Source organism: Netta rufina (assembly GCF_964035555.1).
Source record: "Netta rufina genome assembly, chromosome: 3".
Classification (NCBI taxonomy): domain Eukaryota; kingdom Metazoa; phylum Chordata; class Aves; order Anseriformes; family Anatidae; genus Netta; species Netta rufina.
Genome location: NC_140125.1, coordinates 81705063 through 81726332, shown reverse-complemented (window position 1 = coordinate 81726332; position 21270 = coordinate 81705063). Strand labels below are relative to the sequence as shown.

General features: G+C 37.2%; 1 protein-coding gene across 2 annotated transcripts in view; it reads left to right on the top strand.

Annotated features, from left to right (window-relative positions):
* The window catches only part of PTPRK (protein tyrosine phosphatase receptor type K), a gene marked incomplete at both ends in the record, with an annotated part of 412874 nt that overhangs the window by 302405 nt on the left and 89199 nt on the right, over positions 1–21270 (top strand). For both annotated transcript variants that reach the window (XM_084283862.1, XM_084283861.1), the window contains one exon: positions 10653–10955. In XM_084283862.1, coding sequence (XP_084139988.1) covers positions 10653–10955 — 303 coding nt within the window. The remainder of the gene's footprint in view (positions 1–10652; positions 10956–21270) is intronic.

Below are 21270 nucleotides of genomic sequence, written 5' to 3'. Positions count from 1 at the left end.
TGGCTTTAAATGTTGCATTTTCCATTGATCCTGTGAATATTTTAAAATCCTCATGTGCATTTATGGAGGGCTCAGTTGTACATTTTTTATTTTAATCATTTGAATCTATAACAGTAAGTTAGTGTATTTTTACAGTCCTTAATAATTTATCCTATGCATCTAAGTTTTTTAAAAGAAAAATAATTTTGACAATTCAAGTTTCTGCCTGATTTTTGTAAATCTGGTTTTATCCATTCTCCATTGCAGTAAGGCTTAGGTAGATCAGAATCTCAAACTCAGATCTTTATCGTGTCCTGATACCAGCCATTGTTGAACGTATGCTGCTCATCTAAAATTTAAATGAGAGCCATAACAGCAACAAATGAGATGTATTCCAGGAGGGGAAAACTGAGATTTGCTGTAGGCAGAGTATCTTTATAAGTGGGAAAGGGCATTTCATACATCCTTTCTTATTCTGATTTGCTTGAGTACCGACATCTACAGTAGAAACTCAGTAATAATATAACAAGGGATGTTATTAGTAGCACTGCCTGTGTCATTTATGGTATGTGGTTTTAAGCCACTTGATTAATTTTTGTTTCAGCCAACTTTAATAATACACAGTAGAAGACAGATATATATGTGTGTGTATAATTTGTGCATAATAACTGCATTATATATTGGTTTGGTCAAAGTGGCGGAGCCAGAGCACAGTATGACAGCTATTGGTAGGCTTTGCCATACAAACACAGCATGGGAAGGACCAAGTTGTAGGCTGTTCAGCAGAGAGAAATTTCATCCTTTGCTCTTTGCAGGGGTGGGTGGGGATAAGGGGCTTCAGCCCCAGGGGCACCAGGAGCCAGGTGGGGCTAAATGGGAACAGAGGCAGAGTGAGTTGAGAATGTTGCACTAAGTGTGCAGAGAGAGGATGCGGTTTGAGGGATAAGTGTTGTATCTGCATGTAGGGGAATGCCTGTGTGCATACACACATGCACACTTATACATGTATGTAAAAACTTTAAGTGAGTATCATGATTCCAGCTTTCAATTCCAGTTTTAATTTCTCATTCATTTCCAGTTTTCAATTCTCATTCATCAGAGGTGAATGTGGCAATAGTTCTTTCACCAACTCTCTCTTCTGTATTTTCTGTTTTTGTTTCTTATAGACTGTGTTCTGTGACTGTGGTCACTCTATTTCATATGGTGGTATATAATTTTCCTGACTTGAAGGACCAATATTTTTATACACTAGAGAAAGGAAGCTTTAATGATATCCATAGAAGACATGATATCCATAGAATATTGCTTATTCACACTACTCCAGCTTAGGCATTTTGCATCAATACTGAAAACATGTTAAGGTCCCAAATACATTGTCTGTAAACAAAGATATAAAATGATGTTTATGAATGTTCATTGGAGAGAAATGAAAAACATATCACCTTAGAAATGTGGTGATTTGTACTCAAGTAAATGTTTGTAAATGTTTTCTTCATAGTGTTAAATGGTTAAGTTCACTAGGTTAGTGGGTAAAATGTGTATGCAAATATGTATTATAAATTCTTTGTATTTATATATATGGGTTATTTTAGGTGATGAGTCTTTCATTCATGTTCAATAGAACCATGCCTCTAATTAATTTGTTATTTTTTATGTTGAAGGTTCATTTATTCCTATCACTGTTAATTTTGTAATTGACCTTAGACAATTAATCTCCACCATCTCAGTCCTGGATAGGTTTCCTAGGAATTTTAAAATGTCAGGCTTTCCCTGTGCTTACTCTTGCAGCTTGATGCTTGTTGACATGCTGATTCATGTTTTACAACACGAGACAGTTTTGTTCTTCTGGAGGAATGAGTTTATAGAGGTCATGGCAGCTTTTCCTCTTTGCTCCTAGACTATATATCTCCTTTTAATTTAAACTAAAAAAAAAAATAAAAAAATGTTGTGGGATTTCTGCAGCTAAGCTAAACTGCAGGAATCAATTGAATTTATTATCAAGGGATGTCTAATCTCTAAAGCTAATACAGGGCTTCACAGCTATTGATTACATGTGAAGGATACACAAACTGTTAATCATGCATGGAGGCAATAGAATAAACATACTATCAAGAGGGAATGGGCAAATAATTGTCAGTAGTGCAGTTATATTTAATCTCTTTGCTATACCTCTGAAGTAGGAACAGCTTTATTTTGCATCCAAAAAGGTATATTCTAGAATATATTGAATATCCTCTCACTGCTACTGAAACTAGTGTAGTACAACTGATTATCTATGTAATAATTCATACGTTTTTTTCAGCTCCCTGAGGTACATGGTCAATAAGAGATTTGTAAACTGGCTTAATAAGTTAGTTGCTGGATGAAATGAAAAGGGAAAAATCTCATGGATTTTTATGCAGTTGCATTATAACCTTTGTTAGCAACAACATAAATCTATACTGCTAGTACAGTGTAAATGCTATTGTTTTATTTATTCTGGGTGCATATTTCATGTGAGGAATAGATGGACATGCTAATGTACACAAAATGGGTTCTTTTTGTGTGTTTGCATCCCTATTTATTTTGTATTCTATATATGTTACACATCTGAAAGAAGAGATGATAAGTAATTCCTTCTATTTTTATTACAGAAATGCATACCTGTTAATTTTTCATTTTCTGTCTGACTGCTGAAATTACCTGATTGTACGGTTTCTTTCAACTTCATTTGAATTGCCTTTCTTTGATGTTCACTATTTCTTTATGCTTCTAAGTTTAAAAAGATTAAAAGCCTGAGTTTTCAGATTTGGTTGGCAAATGTCAAGCGTCTAAACTGGTGACATGGAACAAGATTTAGGGGAGAGGAGGAGAATAATAAAATAAAGAATACCTTGGTTAGACTTTCTGACCTGTACTTACATGCAGGACTGAAGTCCTGTTTCCAGATATGAGGGATTTTTTTCAGGATATGAGGGATTGCAGATGCTCCCAAACTGGAGTATCTGGGATAATAGGTTATTATTCTAATAACAAATGAAAAGTCTATGTTGATCCAATTAGTGGATGATTTTTTGTGGTTTGGTTAGGAATCCACACAGATAGCAAGAAAGAGTCTGTGGCTCTAAGTAAATGATTCATGAAGTATCATTAAGTAGTTAAGGCCAGTGTTGTTAATTGATTTTGCCTTTAACTCTAAGCTGGCCTTTAACTCTACTTAGAAATGTTCAGAAATCTGCCAGAGTTAGAGGAAAGAAACTTGAAAAGGAAACGAGAACTATTCTGTCATAAAAAGAAAGAGCTGTTCAAGGAAATAAGGCTGAAATGCATGGCATTCTTGGGATGTCTGAATAAATTGGGCTTTCTTGTATTATCATCATATTGTTATTTAGCGTACATATATGTTCTTACATCAACTTTGTTTTAAGATACGTTTTCTGTAGAAGCTCCTAAAGAAGCATGCATTGCTTTTAGAAGTTACATGGCTATTCCTTTTCTTCAGCACTGGAGCCATATTCAAACAGATTAAATTCTGCCAAGAGCTATACCTAGTTTCTAGTAGTATGGTTGTAAGTATTCCTCTGGCAAGCACATCACTTAGGCATCCATAATCATACCTCAGTAGGATACACATATTCCCTGCAAGATTTGCCGTGTAATTTAGGCATTTGTGGTATGATTTATATTCCTTAGGGAGTGAGTCTGAACTACATTCTTTTGGATTATTAGATCCTTGAAACACAAGGTTTTCATCATGTGTATTCTAGGGCAGATCAACATACCTAGGGTTTTCTTTTTTTGTTCATAACATAATTTAATTATAGGATGCTCCCTTTCAAATAACATGGCCTAGTTGTTTCCAATGGAGACTGAGAGATGGTATATTAGTGCTTTAGCTTTGCTAAAGGAGTGTGCTTTTGGAGGAAATTTCTTCCTTGTCCCCAGTTAGTACTCTTTGTTTTGCAAACAAAGAGCTGTCTCAGCGTGTTCAAACCATATTTCTTTGAAACTGAACTGGAAAATAAGTTTCTGTGGTGTACCTTCAGCCACTAGAGGACAACCAATTCAAGGGTACAAAAGACAGCTAGTAATGGTTATACAATATATTTATATAATTTGGATGTGTCAGATCCCAAGCCCCAGTGCTTTTCTTCTACACACTATGTGTCTTGCCTTTGAGCAAGCCATCAGACCAGCTGTAGATGTCCACCTCTGAATTTTCATGGTTGCCTTCTTGGTCAGTGGAGAGACTGACAGAGTGCTTTTGAGGCTCAACTTCTCTCCTTCTAAAGTCCATAAGTAAATTATGTCAGCTGATTTATGTTGTACCTGTGTTTTGTTTTGGTTTGGTTTTGTTTTTAATCTTTCAGACTTGGGCATAAAGGGAATTTAGATAGAGTTTAAAATCACATGTCTACATACTAGATGATACATTTAAGTGACTGAAGGCAAAGAGTATGCTAACAGATCACCCACATAAATGCAGAAGTGATCACAGTTGATGTTCTCTCTTGCTGAGACTCCGGTTGTGTGTTGAAATTTATGATAACTTTAGTCCAGTCCTGTTCAACCAGTGATACGCTTTTATATACAGCAATCTTAACTGATTTTATGATGTGAGGGAGCTTAGTCAGTATATATATAAAATCTTTCTGCACTGTTCATTGGTCACTGGTAGCAAAAGTAATAATTGAGAGTAATGCATCTGAAATGAGCAAATAAGGAAAGTGTTTTCTTACTACACATTTGTCAGCTGTTTTCTTTGTCATTGTACTTTCTCCAGTGTACTCATGCCATTCTTACATGCTTTTATTAGTGGTCTTTTTAGAAGAATTCTTTACAGCAGGAGGACTGTAACATATTTTTTTTTTAGTTTTGGGAACATTTTGTTTTTGTAGGACCTTGCGTGAACCAAGGAAGCAGCAGGATCCACATTGACATCTAAGAATAATCCTCTTTTTATTTCCCACATGCCAAGGAGAGACCCCTCCTGGAAAGGTCAGGAGAAGCCACGGGACAGAGAGGCTCATATTCTCACAAAGAAAAGTCTGGGGAATTCCAGTGGCTGTTCGGACAGAATATTAGCAGAAAAATTAGGACATTTTTTTCCTGTCATTTTTATTTTAAAGTCTCAGGGCAAGATAATTAAAGGATGTTTGGTCAGAAACTGCATTTTAAAGTACAGGGTTGCAATCTTAAATCCAACTGACTCTATGCCTTTACAAATTATCATACATTTGCTTTTGTATGTCAGAGTTTTTATGCGATATAAGTCCCACATCTGTTTGTAGTTCCCTCAAAACTTATGTGAATTTATGCATTATCTTGCCTTCCTAAACCTGAGATTCTACCACTTAGTTTTCTCTTTCTACGTCACCAATAGAAGTGACCTGAGTCACTCTTGAAATGTGATATGAATTTCAGTCAGTGTAGGTAAAGCAGAAGTTTGAAGTCAGCTCCTCATTGTAATGCCTTACTAGAAATAGTTGAAGGGGGGGGGATGGGATTGGAAATCAGAAAGCCAATCCCAATTAAAATTGTATACACTGGCAGGATGCACTGGGTGACAGCATATGGCAGCGTTCAAGAAGCACCATCTTTATTTGAAGTGTTTGTGCTTTAAAATTTGTCTGATAGTTTTCCATTTCCTGCGAACAAATGTGTGTTCTACCTGCTGGTCAGAAAACCTAATTCCTCCTCCCCTTGCAGATAACTGCATATTGCAATCAATGTTTAGGCTTTCTAATGAAAGGCTGAAAAAGCAAAGGACTTACCATTCTTTCCTAGTCTTATTTGATGGGAAATTTGTAATTCAGGTAATAAGTTTTATCATTAAAAATTGATTTTGAGAAAATGCATGCTCTCGCCTTGTTTATTCTATAACTGTGAAGGCTTTTGTTTTCACTGCCATTTCTGTATAAGTGAAGATAATCTCTACAAAGAGGCTCTGATATTGACCTGTCGTATCACATGTTGCTTATCAAGCACTAAAGAAATTGAATTTCATTTTATCTGTTATCTGGAGCTTCTTATTAAATCATCCGGCAGTTGAGAGATGGTGTGGGGTCAACAGGTTTTGTCTCTTTTGCCAGCTATCCCTGGATTATTAACCTTTGGAGAATTACTAAAGCTGTTCTTTATTTTATTCCGTAACGTTGGGTTAAATTGTTTTGATCCATAAATTGTTGCAAGTGAATGGCACGTGCATGTAATTCTTTTACTTAATGCAGTTTCTGGATAAGGAATGAGGACTTAGTAGTCTGTGTAAATGTAGAGATCTTTTATTATTGTTTTTTCTTTTATTTTGATATTCTCCCAGTGCTTCTGTTTTTAATTGAGAGTAACAGCAGTCAGACTGGGTGATGGATCTGAGGCGTAGAGTGGATGGTAGCATTTGTTTGCCAAGAGGGGCGGTGAGGGTGAGGAGGAGGAAGACAACAGAGTTCAGGTGCCGAGGGCAGGAGGCAGAGCTGGGGCTGCATGGAGGTCAAAGCAGCCACCGCAGTCAGGGGGTCTGGCAGTGAGCAGCATGCCCACTGGAGAGGGGCTCTGGAGGACAAGGTAGGTTTAGTGGAGGAAACCATACAGACCGAAGGGCATAACGAGGCAGTTAGTAAGAATTGTACTTTACCGTCTGCAGATAAAACTGGGACTGAAGCCCTCCTTCTTCAGTCTCTCATATGAAGAATGAATTATGTATTTTCACTGACCTAAAGGTCAATACCCTGACACCACCAAACCCTCCATATGCCTTGTTGCTGTGTTTCTTTTGGAGGATGTGACCCTGCTGGTCAGGATGTTCATGCTTTATACAGTCACAGGATATTGAGTTTCTAGCAACAACAGGAGGCCAAAATACTTTCTGCCATCACCACAAGGAGCTGTCTTCAGTGTTAAATGTGTTTTCTATTGCAGAGGAACACTTGAAAAAAAATAAATTATGAATACCCCTTTCTCAATTTTAATTTTAAAAACAGGATTAAATAACAATAAAAAGGTGTTGCTTCCTGCAACTTTTAAACTCAAAATCAAGAAATCTTTAAAAATCCTCCCCCTCATTAGAACTTGACTCAGTGTATTAACTTGGAAATGAATAAGCCAAACTATTGCTTTTCAAATAACTTGGCTTAATGCTTAGGTCTTCACTTAGTGTCTGGGCACTGTTATGCTTTCAAACTTGTTCTAAGAAAAACAGCATGAACTCTTCTAAGAAGGAACTAGAGCTGAGGAGCCAGCAGTGGAGTTCACATTTCTGCATAGGCACTGGAAAGTCAAGTGTAAATGAAATCTCTGAAGGGCTACTGCTCTGAGCCACTGCTGCCTGGTGGCCAGAGCACAGATGACCTGGGAAATGGGGACCACTTGGTTTTCTTCTGGTGCTGTCAGTAAAACACCTTGGAGCTTTGAACAAGCTATTAACCTTTTTGTGTCTTTTCCTCCTTGCAGGAATAAAAAATAAATAAATAAATAATAATAAATTAAAAAAAAAAGGTTAACAACACTTACCTGTCTCACAGGAGTAATTGGTAATTAATGTTTGGAAAATATTAAGGGCTTTCCACCATTGTTAGTATTATTGAAACTCCAGCTGATAGGTTGAATAGATTTTGGATGAATAGATTATAGGATGAATAGATTTTGAGAGAGTTTTATTTCTTCCCTCTTTGGCAGAGGGTGCTGATTTGGCATAATTAGGTTAATGAAGAAGCAAGAAGTCAAGGACTTAGATGCCCAGGCATTTTGGATAAAAGTTCTAGCTGTGGCTGAAAGAGGGAAGGTGGGGAAAAACAACTGGAAAGACAGATTGAGTGAATTACGGGCTTTAGTAGTATAGAAAGCATATTAAAGGATCAGAAAAAATGTGTAAATCAAAATTAAATCACAATTAAGAAAATGTTTCAGGAAGCTGGAGTCCCGTAAGTGTGAGGGAGAAAGGAAAAAATGGTAGCTGAACACTTCCTTTTGCCGCTATCTAGAATAAAATTATTTTTAATGAGGTGCTGGGATTTTGGGGAAACCTGCTCAAAAATTCAATGGTGTTTTATCTGAGAAAAAATAATTATTGGGAGATTGCTTTCTAGTGAGGTGTTACAGATGGAGGCTTTGTGGTGTGGTAGTTTAAAACAATTGGTCTTTACCTCTAGAGATCCCTGAGATAAATGTTGCCCAGAGGCGAGAGTAAAATTGTGTTTTTAAAGCATCATTTTAGGAGCAGTGGGAATTTTGGCAGAGTTTACCAAAGCTGTTGAGAGACTCTGCAGACTTTAATTACCATCTCAATATTGCAGAAGTTGTTTAATTTCTGCCAAAGAAGGGAATAGTTGTGAGAAAGTGAGATCACACTCTGTCTTTCATTCATTCCTTTTTGACAGGTGAATAAAGGATGCTTTTCAATATCTCCTCTGATACTGTGACACATTTGTAAAATTTGCATAGAATTGTAAAATAATTTTTCTTCAAGAAATAACATTAATAAAGTTCTTATTTTTTTCTTCCCTCTTTTGAAAGTCCATTACCCCATAGTGTGAATGCGTTTTAAGGCTCGCCAGGACGGAAGCAAGATGAAAATGTAGTGCATTTTCTGTTACTGAAAGTCTGCTTCAAACACTAATAGTTTCAACCTTCATGACCAGACAACTTGTATCTCATTATGCTTCTTTTAGAGGTTCCAGTAAACTTTCAAATCAAATTTGAATTCTGCCTCTGTTGTGGGTGGTTGGAGGCACAACCTGGATTAGTATAATGAAGGAAAAAAATGACAAGAATCAATCTATTTTAGACAGAAGAATAAGCCTAAAATACAAAACAACGTTTACTCGATTAGACCACAAAATTATCTAAATCACAGAATATATAACCTTTTTGTTTGTTTGTTTGTTTTAATAAATTTGCTGTTTGTATGAGAAAAGGCTGATGTTTAAATTTAATTAATTATTTATTAGTGGTACTTTTCCTAAGCAACACCTGAGTTTGTTTTTAACTAAGTACATATGGTAGCCAAAGAAATGCAGATTCTTTGAAGATTCTTACCAGCTCCATCAGTGGATCTACCCTGTTGCTACTTTTTTGTTTACAACTGACTCTTACCTGTCTGTACTTGCTAAAGCACTGGCCATTGTTTATTCTATAAAAGCCCTTTTATCTCCTTCTCTTCGAGTCTCTTATCTCTCAAGGACCTTTTCAACAGTATCTTTCAGCTTCAGATATCTGTTGTCACATTAGACAGTATTTTTAGAAAGCTACTGCCCAGGGAGTCTGTTTTTTCATTTGTGTGTTTCACCACATATATATGATAAATCGGTAATTCTGGGCAAAGGGAACATACTTGTCCAAAACCCCGAAAGGGAAGGATAGATCATGGAAAGAAATAGGCAAAATTTTTAATCCTTAACACTCATCATGTTTCTAGAAATACCTTTGTAATATGGAGAATTTGGTTGTTTTGGTGCTTGGGACAAAATGTTTGCAGTTTGTCTTGCAAACTGCATGCTGAATAGATTACACTGATTGACATTTCCTTATTTCAATATACCATCTGTGCTTTTGGCTGGCTGGTACCCTGGTTGGGACTCTCATTTCATAAATGCAAGTTACACAGGACAGTTAGGCCCAGAAAGAGAAATGACATGTTTCACTTCCTTGGATGATCTCACCTATTTTGACCTTACACCAACAAGGACGCAAGGCTGCAGCTGTACCTAGAGCAGGCTCTATTTTCTCTGGTGAAGAAGTATGCATTAGCTCAGTATAAAGATCCCTTTGGTGTATTTCTAGTGAAACTAGCTTATATATAGTCATGGTCATGATTTTCATTGTGTAATCATTTTAATTAAGTTCAATGATAAAAGTTAGTCTTGCATGAGAAATGAATACGATAGAGAGATGATGAAAGATTGATGACAGCTTGGGGAGTCCCACATCCTCTGCTGGTGGACATGCACATGGGGAGAACAGGTGAGCTTAGGTCACAGTTCAGAGATTACCAGTTTAAAGCAGTGGCCAGGCAAAGTTTTGGTTGTCTGAAAGAAGTGGGATACAACGGGAATATCCAGAAGCACTTTTGCAATATTTCTCAGGGCTTTTGCTTGAATGAGTAGCCTCATTACCAAAATAATAAACATTAATTAATATCTGCATCATTTTTGTAACTGCTGGCTTAGTAAGGTGATTAGTATAATTAGTACATAGCATTGCCTGGTGGCATGTTAAATCATAGTGTAGTGACTGTTGACTCTTTACCCCACTGTGATGTATTATCTAATTTACTCAGGTACAAAAAAAAAAAAAAAAGAGAAAAAAAAAAAAAAGGAAGGGATATCAGGAAGGGAAGCCAGTGGTGACAGCTGGGTGGCCTTTTGGTCAATCTTCTTGCATCTGCTGTCTGTATTCTCAATTGCTTTGAATTGCTACACTATTAATTAACAATTCCTTTTCTCACTGTTACTAAGTCTTAATCACTAATTGAAACCTACAGAGAAAGACAGAAAAAGAATAAAATAAAAAACAGGGAGGCTATGGCAGTTTTTCCCCTTCAGGGTACCTGGACAAAGGATGATACTTCTTCCAGTAATTTCTGTGTATGTGCTAGGTATATCCTCTGTTTTAACTTCCCTATAGCTATTATCTATATCTTACAGTTCTGTGCAAGGATGAAGAACATTAACAGCATTTTTCTTTGGTTTACTGTTTTCTAGAACCCATGAGAACACCCAAAACTCTGAAGATTGCTGAGATTCAGGCCAGACACATTGCTGTGGATTGGGAATCTCTGGGTTACAATATCACTCGTTGCCACACTTTCAATGTCACTATATGCTACCACTACTTCTGTGGACGCAATGAGAGCAAGGCAGACTGCTTGGACATGGACCCCAAAGCACCACAGCATGTTGTGGATCACCTGCCTCCGTACACGAATGTCAGTCTCAAAATGATCTTAACCAACCCAGAAGGGAGGAAAGAAAGCGAGGAGACTATTATTCAGACAGATGAAGATGGTATGTATAAATGCTATTACAGATACTATATCTAAGTCCAGTCTAGACAGGTGGAAGGAAATGACTGTGTGTTACAATATGTGCTTCGAAGGATAGAAGTTCTGTTCAATTAATGTATTAATTAGCCCTCAAAAAATAGCTTTAAAAATACTGTAAATGTCACCCTGCGTATATAGCCCAAACTGTCCCTGTAGCTCAAGTCATACTGAATATCTCTCTTGCAAGAAAAAGGAAGGTAGTTTCTAAGTCATTGTAAAGATGCATTAATGCAGGTGACAAGAAACATGCAGTGGTATTAGGTGAAGGCTTCCTCATGATATTTTTGGTGTGGTATTTGAAAATCAAGTTAATCTGTAAATTATATTTAAATATTCAGTTCAGTGCTTTAAGACTAATCAAAATTTAAAACCTCATCAGCAAATACATTTGAGCAATAACTTGTGTGTATTCTAGGTTTCGGTATATAGTATCTGTTAACTGTTTAAAAACACGCAGCAGAGTAAAGCAATATTTTAACAACTCCTCTTTAAAATGCTATGGGTGAAATTTCATTGACAAGGCAGTTTAACTTAATGTAGTTGGGGAGAAATAAAAAATAGACGTAGATGATGATGGTGACATTCAATGATTAGGCTATGAATCTTGGTATGAAAGAAATTAAAATAAAAGTAGGTATTTTCTCTAATAAGGTTACAGCTGTGGAAATGAAGAACAACTTTAGTTTCCTTTTCTTATGTTTAGACTTCATTAAAATATAGACAACAACAAAATGAAAATAAATAGCGCCATAGGTATCAATAACAAAAAAGTAGTTGGGATAATATAAGACTGTAGCTACATAAAAACATAAAACTGAAAAAAGTACAGTGTGTTTCCTTGCCTGTAAAATAAAGGAGTTGTGTATACCTATACATATGGATAACAATCAAGATTAGAATCTGGTAGCACTTTTTTGCCATATATTTTCAATTTTGTAAGAAGTGGAAGAGGAATATGTTTAGTGTTGCAATAAAGAAGGGAGAACAGCTGATTAAATAGCCAGAATATGAGGTTCTGTAGAGAACTATAGAGAAATAGATGCATCATGTGAAAATTCATTGACATGGCCAGAATTAGAATGTTTCATGCAATTCAAATTTTAGCATTACTTTTTTTTTTTTTTTAAGTTAATTATAAGAGTAAGTCATGATGAATTATTTCTGTATATGGACTTATATTATGGATTTTTATGGTTGCTATTTTCCTGGAAAAAAAGTAGTAGTAATATTACTATGTCCATGGAAAATGGCTTTCTCTTTCTTTTTAAATGAATTTCCAAGAAGCATTATGGTTTCTGATAGCCTTTATCTAGTTAGGCGTGCTGCAGTGGTGGCTGGTCATTGCAGCAGTGCTTGTGAAGAGCAGAGTCATGTGCATGTACTTTGTCTTCTGTTTTTGTTGTGGGTTGCTCCTGTAAAATGATACACATTAGGCAGGTTTTTGGATTAGCACGCCAGCATGCTGTCAGTGACCTTGTTCAAACTTAGCTTTGGTGTCCTAGGTACCCTGGCATAGAAGAAAATTCACTCAGGGATCAGAAGTTGCTAAGGTAAATTATTTCAAGCAGATGTTGTTTTCAGGGAAAGATTAATGTATTTTAAAAGGTAGCTGTATTTAGAATCACCGGTAATGGTAGTGCTTGTGACCTGAAAATAGCCTCTTGTGAGGCCAAGTCAGTGATACTGACTTGTACCCGGCTCTGGTGAGGCTGCACCTTGAGTACTGTGTTCAGCTTTAGGTCCCTCAGTACAAGAAGGACATTGAGGCCCTGGAACATATCCAGAGAAGGGCTATGAAGCTGGAGAAGGGCCTGGAACACAATTCATGTGAGGAGCAGATGAGGGAACTGAGGTTGTTTAGTCTGGAGAAGAGGAAGCTTGGGGAGACCTTATTGCTCTTGACAACTACCTGAAAGGAAGCTGTGGGGACCTGGGGGTCAGCCTCTTCTCACAGATAACTAGCGATACGACAGAGGGAATGGCCTCAAATTGTGCCAGGTGTTGTTCAGGTTGGAAATTAGGGGACACTTCTTCACTGAAAAGGTTGTGAGGAATTGGAACAGGCTGCCCAGGGAAGTGGTTGGAATTGTTCATCTTAGAGTCTTTAGGTCTTTTCCAAACTAAATGTTTCTATGATTGTATACTGTTGGGAGTAAAATGCAGATTTTTTAATTGTATGCTATTGATTAACTTGAAAGTATATGTCCATTTTGTCACATACTTCAAAATACATGGCATTCAAGCAAGGTGCAGTCCTGAGGACTTTTAGCCATCTCAGAGGATCAGAGCTGAACTACCTTCTTTGTGGTTCCTTGAGCTCCCATAGCAGTAGTAAACCAGTTCCTGTGGTGGGCTGCGTATGTGTGTGGTGTGAGTTCAGTTCAATGTCAAAGTGATCAGGTAGCCATCTAAACTCTGTTAAAAGACAGTTTGCTCCCTAAAGCAGGATTCCAACTAAGAGGATGAGACCTACAGTAAGATGCATGGTTCTGTGCCCTACATATTTCACTTAGAGTCAGAAATAGTCTCATTGTCATCATGACTTTTGTAGATTTTGTAGAGTCAGTGTGATGTCAGTTACATTGCGGGGGCATTATCACCGATTTATTTATGAGGGATAAATAGATAAATAAAATGGAGGGATGACAGTATTTTTCTGTGATTTGGAAATAACATTAATTAGAAATAGCCATTGATTACACGATTATCTCAAACTATGTACTTAATGTACATTTTGTAAATAGAAACTTTGAAAAATCCAGATGATAACAACACATAATTAACTTTGTTAGCTTTTCTGTAGTGCGGTATTCTATGCAGTTGTTTCTTACAAGGATTTGCTAATCAAGTAAAAACTTTGTAGACTGTTAGACTACTTTGTAGACTGTAGGAGTTAGAGATACCCATACAACATTTTCTTCTCTCCTCCCCTCTCCTCTTTCCCATTTTGTGCTCATCTTCTGTTGCTCTAACCATTTTCCTAAGGCTTCCATCTCTCTGTACCCTATCCTCTAATTTTACCATTCATCTCTCTTCTTCTGTTGTCTCACCTCTTCACTTCTGTCAGGAGCTTTAAATGTTTTTTAAAATCCATGATTCCCCAAATTCAGAGGAGATTGGACTTCAGTGGGTCTCTGCGGTGAGACAGGGAGGATCTCTAATTTTGTATCACAAAGGTTTGTATGTATATAATTCTGGGCAGTTGGCTTTGGGGGTTCCATAAGCAGACCATCTAGAGCACTGAGCAATAACTGAGCAACTTATTGTAGCAGGGGCAGAATTAGCTCAGGAAATGATTAGTGGAAGAGTGGAGTGAGTTTCAGAAGCTCTGCTTCAGAAACCTTTGGAAACATGACTGACAAATGAAGAAGGTTTTAATACGTTCTAATTCAGTATGTGGAAGAAAGCAAAACCAGGAATATCAATAAGCCTGGAATAGCCCTCTTTCTGACCAGAGATGGATCAGAATACTTGTTGTTTTAAGTATTTCTATTTAATTGGGGTTGTCAGAATTAATCTTTAAAGTATAGCAATTTGCAAGGAGCTAAATTCCACAGGAAAAAAAAAATAATGAAACACTAGCAATGCTGTTAAACAAGTTATACAAAAAGAATACAAGAAAATTTGTGACTGATTTACAGCTGAAGTACCATATTCCATGGGGAGAGACCATACATACCATTACTAAGATTTGGAACAAACCTCTTGCTGAGTAGGTGGGGATGGACTGTGTTTGAAGGCCTTGATAAAGGGAAAAGAGGAAGGCTCACACAGTCTGGGGATGCATACGTGCTGGGCAAAGATGTTTTGCATTTTGAACGAAGTACAAAAAACAGCAGTGAATTTATCACTTTGCATGAATCAGCAGTGCACACATTCTTGGAGCTGCATGACAAGTGCGCTGCGAACTCAGAGGAGCCCTTTTTGAAGAACCGTGGATGGAATTGACACAGATAAATGTTTCCTTAATTTTTAATTGGGAACAGATGCAAAAGGCAGTGGATTAACAAGAACAGTGACAATAGCTCGGAGAGAGAACTTTCTCTATAGAGAAAGCAAATCATAAAACTCAAAGTATCTGATGGTGATTTTGTAATTAGTGAGGGAGTGTGTCAGCTAACAGCAGGCGAACGACTCATTGAAAAAGCTCACTTGTAATAGGATAAGTACCCATTTGGGGGCTTAAAATGTGCCAAAGCTTTGGTCTCAGTCAAAGGACTCACTCACTGGACATAAGTGAGGCTCACTGATCTTTTGCAGAGTATGGCTCATTCAGCTCTTTGGAGACACCTGGAGCTGCGGTGCAGGGTCAAGTCACCCAGCACCCACCTCTACCATTACTTATGCCCCTAGAAAAATCCCAGGTGGCTCCCCCCTCTGGGAAACATCAGAGGAAGGGAAAAATGTTACATTGACAGGACAAAAATAAAATTAAAAGCAACATACCTTGTATACTGGCTAAATGTGTGAAAGGGAAATATGTTCCACCAAGTACAAGAGGGAGGATTTTATAGTTGGAATTGTTACTATCTAGTATTTTTCTGTGTTTGATAGTAGGCTGTAAGTTGCCTTTAGAAACACACACACAAACACATACATATACAATATATATTCCCCTATTGTTTGTTTTTTTTTTTTCCGCATAAAGCATTTGCTATGAGAAGCCTTGTTTCCTTTGTGCTTTTTCAAGCTGTTCTAGCACCCCAGGAAAATACTGGGAAGGTTGGGGGGTGGAAGAGGACAGACAAAATATGTTTTGCTCAGAGGAAACAAAAAATGCTTCAAGAAATTTTGGAAGAACATAGATATAAAAGTCTGCTTGTAGCATAGTTAAAGTAACAAAAATAGCACACCTGGGAAAAAGGTAATGCAGCAAGATGAACAGGCAGTATGTCTGATGCAGCTAAGAACAGAGTGCTGGCGGCAACGATGGCTTGAAATGGCAAACTGTCTCAAAAATGTGTAACTGAGTGACACATGTATGGGTGTCAAGTGAACGTGGCATACTAATCTTAATGGGAAAAAAAATGGCAAATGGTTGCAGGTAATAAAACAAAACTCATGATGAAGAGATAAAAGATTCAATGTGAAGTCGTCCATAAATGCCCTTGCTAAAGGTATTGACCTCAGTCCTTGACCAAGAAGGAGAGACTAATGCCTTATGTGTCCTGCATAGTCGCAAAATTTAGTGTGAATATCATCGAATAAGGAAGGAAGTTTTACATCTTCAGCAATAGCATACCAAAACTGAATATAAATGACTTATTGCCATTGGAAAAAGGAGCCTGGGATGACCTGTTGGTCCTTTAGCTCATGAAAATAACCCCAATTATTTTTTTTCAGATGGTGGGTAGGATCTTCTAATGGCATGTAATTGAGAGGGGAAAAAATGTGGAGGCATAAAGGCAAGCCACTTGTCACTTTAGCACTTTTTATTTAAGACATCAGAAAAGTTGATTCATGAGAAAGTAAGAAAAATATTGAAATTATTGGCTGTTCAAGTCAGATTTATTTTAAGCTTCCACTGCACAAACAACAAATGAAGTAAGCTGTGTAAAGGTATTGCAGAGACCAGAAATACGACCTAGGTTTTATAATAATACCTCAGGAAAAATTGGCCCTGAAACACACAATTATTTGCACTGGCTGAAACAACTTCCTACTTCCATTTCCTTTAGCTAGCTGTATTAGAAGCTTTATAGCTGGAAAAGTGATACCGAATATGAGGTGCTTTTTTGAAATGGTGTGTTTGACATAATCGTGCCTGAAAACAGGCCAGGTTTTGTGGCTATTGAAGTTGCCTTCAGTGGGACAGGGGTGACGCATGGGCCTGCAAAGGGCCTTTGTTGCCAGCCCACATGCTTGCTACTTGAAAGCAGTGTCAGAATATTGATTTGCATAGTTTTAGAAAATTGTCCGGTTGCCATTTTGTCAGTTTGTAAGGCTATTTTTACCCTAAAATGGCCAATCATTTCCAAATCCCAGAACTGAGGATTACTGAAGTCAGCATTTGGGACAAAAAGGTTTTAAGCAGTAAACTGCACTGGGGCATTGGAGCCCGAGCCCCATGGTTCAGCAAATCCAAAACTCATGGGTTCAGCCCCGTTTGGTATCTGCCCATATCTACGGCGAGTGCTGCCACAGCTGAGACTAATGAGGCACTGCCAGTTGGCATAGCGACTAGCGTGATCATAAGCATTTATATTTGTTGTGTTAGTAATTTTATATCATCTGGAAGGTATGTGGGCCGGGAGCTGGCACCTGCAGCTGTGAACTGGTTGAAAGCATAAAGCTCAAATGGTAAATTCTAGCTTTTTTTCCCTCAGAGCAAATGTAAAGGTGGGCCATTTTAATTGCTTGTAACATGTAAACAGTAGGAGAGATTGGCTTTCACCATCTACTGAAAATTGAGCATATGCCTTCTGAGAATGGCTGTAAGTTTGTTGCTGATAAACTTTACTTTTTGAGTATCACAGAGGAATTTTTCCCAAAATAACTGTGCATATATCTGCACATATCCTTTACTGTATAGCATAATAATATTCTGCACAGCTTTCACAGAGTATAATAATAATAAAAATACTCTGTTTACATGCACTTTCATTATTTTGTAGCAGGAAAACTGAAGCAGTATAAATTCATTTTTATAGGGGTTGGTGTCAGTTAGTACATTGTTCTTCCAGAAGTAATGTATTGTAATATAAATTCTCTGTTAAGTTAGTGTAGAACAAGGTTTAAATGACACTATTTGTGAATAACAATTTATTTGTGACTGTGACATAATTTAATGCAAATATATTGCTCTAAAATGAATTGCTCTGATGTCAGATTGATGGCTCATAATTTTATTATGTGTAGCATTTATAAAAGTTCACTATGCCACGTATATACAAGAAAAGATTATCAGCTATTCACCATATGAATATATAACTTCATTAAACAGGCTCTAGAGATGCATCAAAATCCTGAAAGAAGATCTCGTGATGTTTCCCCTGTAAAACCTTGCTGAAATTCCCTTTGAATTTTTTTATGTGCCTTGTGTGGTTTATATTTGTATACTTTCTCTTAGGGCAAAAACAAAAATATATATAGATAGATAGATAGATAAATAAATATATATATATATTTTATTATTATTATTATTTTACCCTAGGAGAAATATATACATATATATATTATATATATTTTTTTTTTGCTTAAGTTGAGAATCTCTTCTGAAAACTGTATGGTTTAATTTATCCTAATAATTTCATGTCTTCAACTAGGTGTAAATCTGGACTGGTTGGAAATTTTACATAGAGTAATGCATATGAAAAAGAGAGTTTACTGTTGTCACAGAACGATGGTGGGGTCACACTTCACAAGGTCAGCAGATGGAAAGAAAATCAATAGGATCAGAATCTTTTTAAAGAGAGGGTGCAGAGGCCAGTAGGTCAGAGTACAACTCCTATAACTGCTGCTTACACTTTCTGAATTATTCAGGTATCCAGCCACTGATAGGAAAGTAACGTACTTCACTTTAATATACACTTGTAGTAGTCATGGGTGATTTGATTTAGTATAAGCTATCTGTGTGTACAAGGAGAAGAGCAAGAGCTCACTTAGAAAGGAGAATGGGAGCCGAGGATTTACGGTCCTGCTGGGAGTTGGAGGGAATAGGCAGCAACAGCTGCCCAAATGGAAGCGTGCAGTTTGGGTCTTCAATACAGTGTTACTAACAGGTCACATTGCTCTTGGTCTTTTGTTTGTGATGGTGGGGTTTGTTTTTTCTATTTATTTTTTTAACCTTTTAATAATAATAATAATAATAAATCTGTTTGTAACTAGTTTTGGCCTGAATACAAACACATGAAAACACAAACATGGAAGTTTAGGCATTATTTCAACTAACCTGATGGATGAATCTGTGCATTTGCTCAGATAAAAACAAATTATTTTGCTTCTGCTTCTCCCCTTCCTCACTACTCTTTTCCCCTTTGTTAAAGCTGTGCAAATAATACATTTTTACAGTGGTTGAACTGAAAAATGGAAGGGAAGAAAAAACTTCAGACCCACCAAATTGTGTCCTTCAAAATAAAATTAACTTCCTATTCCTTTTTGTGTAGGCATTTGAATTTATATTTGTTTCTCTGCTTTCAGTCCAGTTGAGCTTTCAAATAATTTAAGTTGATCACAAGCTTCATTTTGGGTGAATTTATGGGTTGGGTGAGGTATGTGGAGATTACTGTTGACTTTTTCTAGACACTTGCTTTCCTTTATTTCCTGACCTTATTTTTGCTGGGATTCCCAGCAAGCTGCTCATCATTGTCCTAGCTTCTATTCTCATGCCCTTCTCATGCCAGTGGGAAGAGAAGCATGAAACTAAGTGGGATCATGTAGTTCCAGTCAGTTTAACATTGCTGCTGCCACAAGCAAAGAATTTTACAGTGCAGGAGAAGAAAACACAGTCATGCGATGTGATGAGCCCAGAGGTTTCTCCCACTTGGCTGTTAAAACAGAGATGTAGGAGGCTTTAATCAAGCCTGAAACTTGGAACCCTGCACCCAGTTTCATCTGAATACAAAGCATATTCTTTAAAAACACCACACAGAAGGTATTTTGCAGGGTTTTGAGCAATTGTGTCTGTTTTCTTTTTAACTCATATGTTTTAATATGCTTTAATGTCAATTTTAATATTTTGTGTATATGCCCTAGTGCATCTGTATGGTCTTTCTCAAACACAGATATGTGCATGCAGACACGTGCACATCTTCCAGGGAAAATGTGTGCATCAGAGTATTCATACCTCATTTCAGATGTAGAGAAAGAAAACAGTAGAGCATTCCTGTGAAAAACAAAGCGGTGCCTACAGCAAATCTGTGAATGCCACAAACAGCACGAAGGGGCTGTCATGGCATATCAGCCTTTATCCACTCCCCAGTCTGTGTCGGTACACTGAAGCAAAACAGCAGTGTATGATTTTAGTTAACTTCTCCTAAGCCTTTGCTTGACAGATGGGTGAACAGTTTCTGTGAAGCTCTCATCTGTTTACTGCTGGCTTCTTTGACTCCATTAATTTATTATTAATGTACCAAATGATGTTGCTTGTACCAAGGGTCAGATCATCATTTATAATGTCAATGTCGACTGAAATAAATCCTATTATTGGGACACACCACACACTCCTTGGTGCTGCTAGCATAGTGCCTTGTACTTTCTTTGATCCAGTGATTTTTAATTTATTTTTACTCTCTGCAAAACTTTGGTAGGCTTTGAAAATTAATACCCAGGAAATGTCATGTCTGAGGCTCACTGAATGTTGCCCTGAAAAAGATAGGCTAATTAAGAAGGGGAGAGAAATCTATGTCAATATGTTTCAATAGAAGTAACATTTTAACATGAAAGACTTAAAATTTGGGCAACTTTGACTTTTTGGTGGGGAGGGTGTTTCTTTGTTTTTTAGGGTTTCTTCAGATACTCTCTTATCCTCATGCTCTTCCTTCAGCACGTACACCTTCAAATCCCGGTGAGCTGCTGTGGTTAAAAAGGAGCTGTATGTATAGGCAAAAATACCTTGTAAGCTGAAGCAGGAGATAACTAAGCACTCCCACCTGGCATTGATGGGATTACCAGGCACTGTGAGAATCACTCAGGCAAAGAGGCCAGAGATGACACTTCAGACTTTTTATTACACCAAGGATATTGGTTCCATTTAAAATAAGAAAGTAGGGTCGTCTTAGTGCAGTTCAGTTCAAAGCTTTGAAAATGTCTTTTATTTGAAAGATTTGAAGTAAGCAGTTTTGATCCTTCAGCAGCAGGAACTCTGTAGCAGTTGAAAGAAGGGGCAGCTGAGCTGCTGTGTTTTACCATGCCCAGCCCTCTTTTAAGACAACAATTCATAAGAAAGGGTGACTGAAAACTATTTTGTAAGCGTTTCAGTCATTTGCAAGATGCTGTATATCATAGGTTTTTCCTTGCCTTTGATTTTTTCTTTTTAAAAGGATTTTAAAACCATGTAGTCCTTGTCCTAAGATATGTGTATTACAGAGTTCCCTGAACACCTAAAGTCATAATCTAGCCTGAACTGCCTCCCCTGGCTATACTACAAGAGAATTTGACTTTGCATTAAGTTCTGAAAACCGTACGTGGGGATAACATTTCAACTTCATGCTCTCTTTGCACTATGACAAAATAGACTTTGAAGTGCTTTTTTTGTACTCTCTACCACTGTCTTTTGCATGTGAATGAATGCTAATAAAAATAGACCTGTGCTCCCTTTTGTTTTTAATAGGATGTTC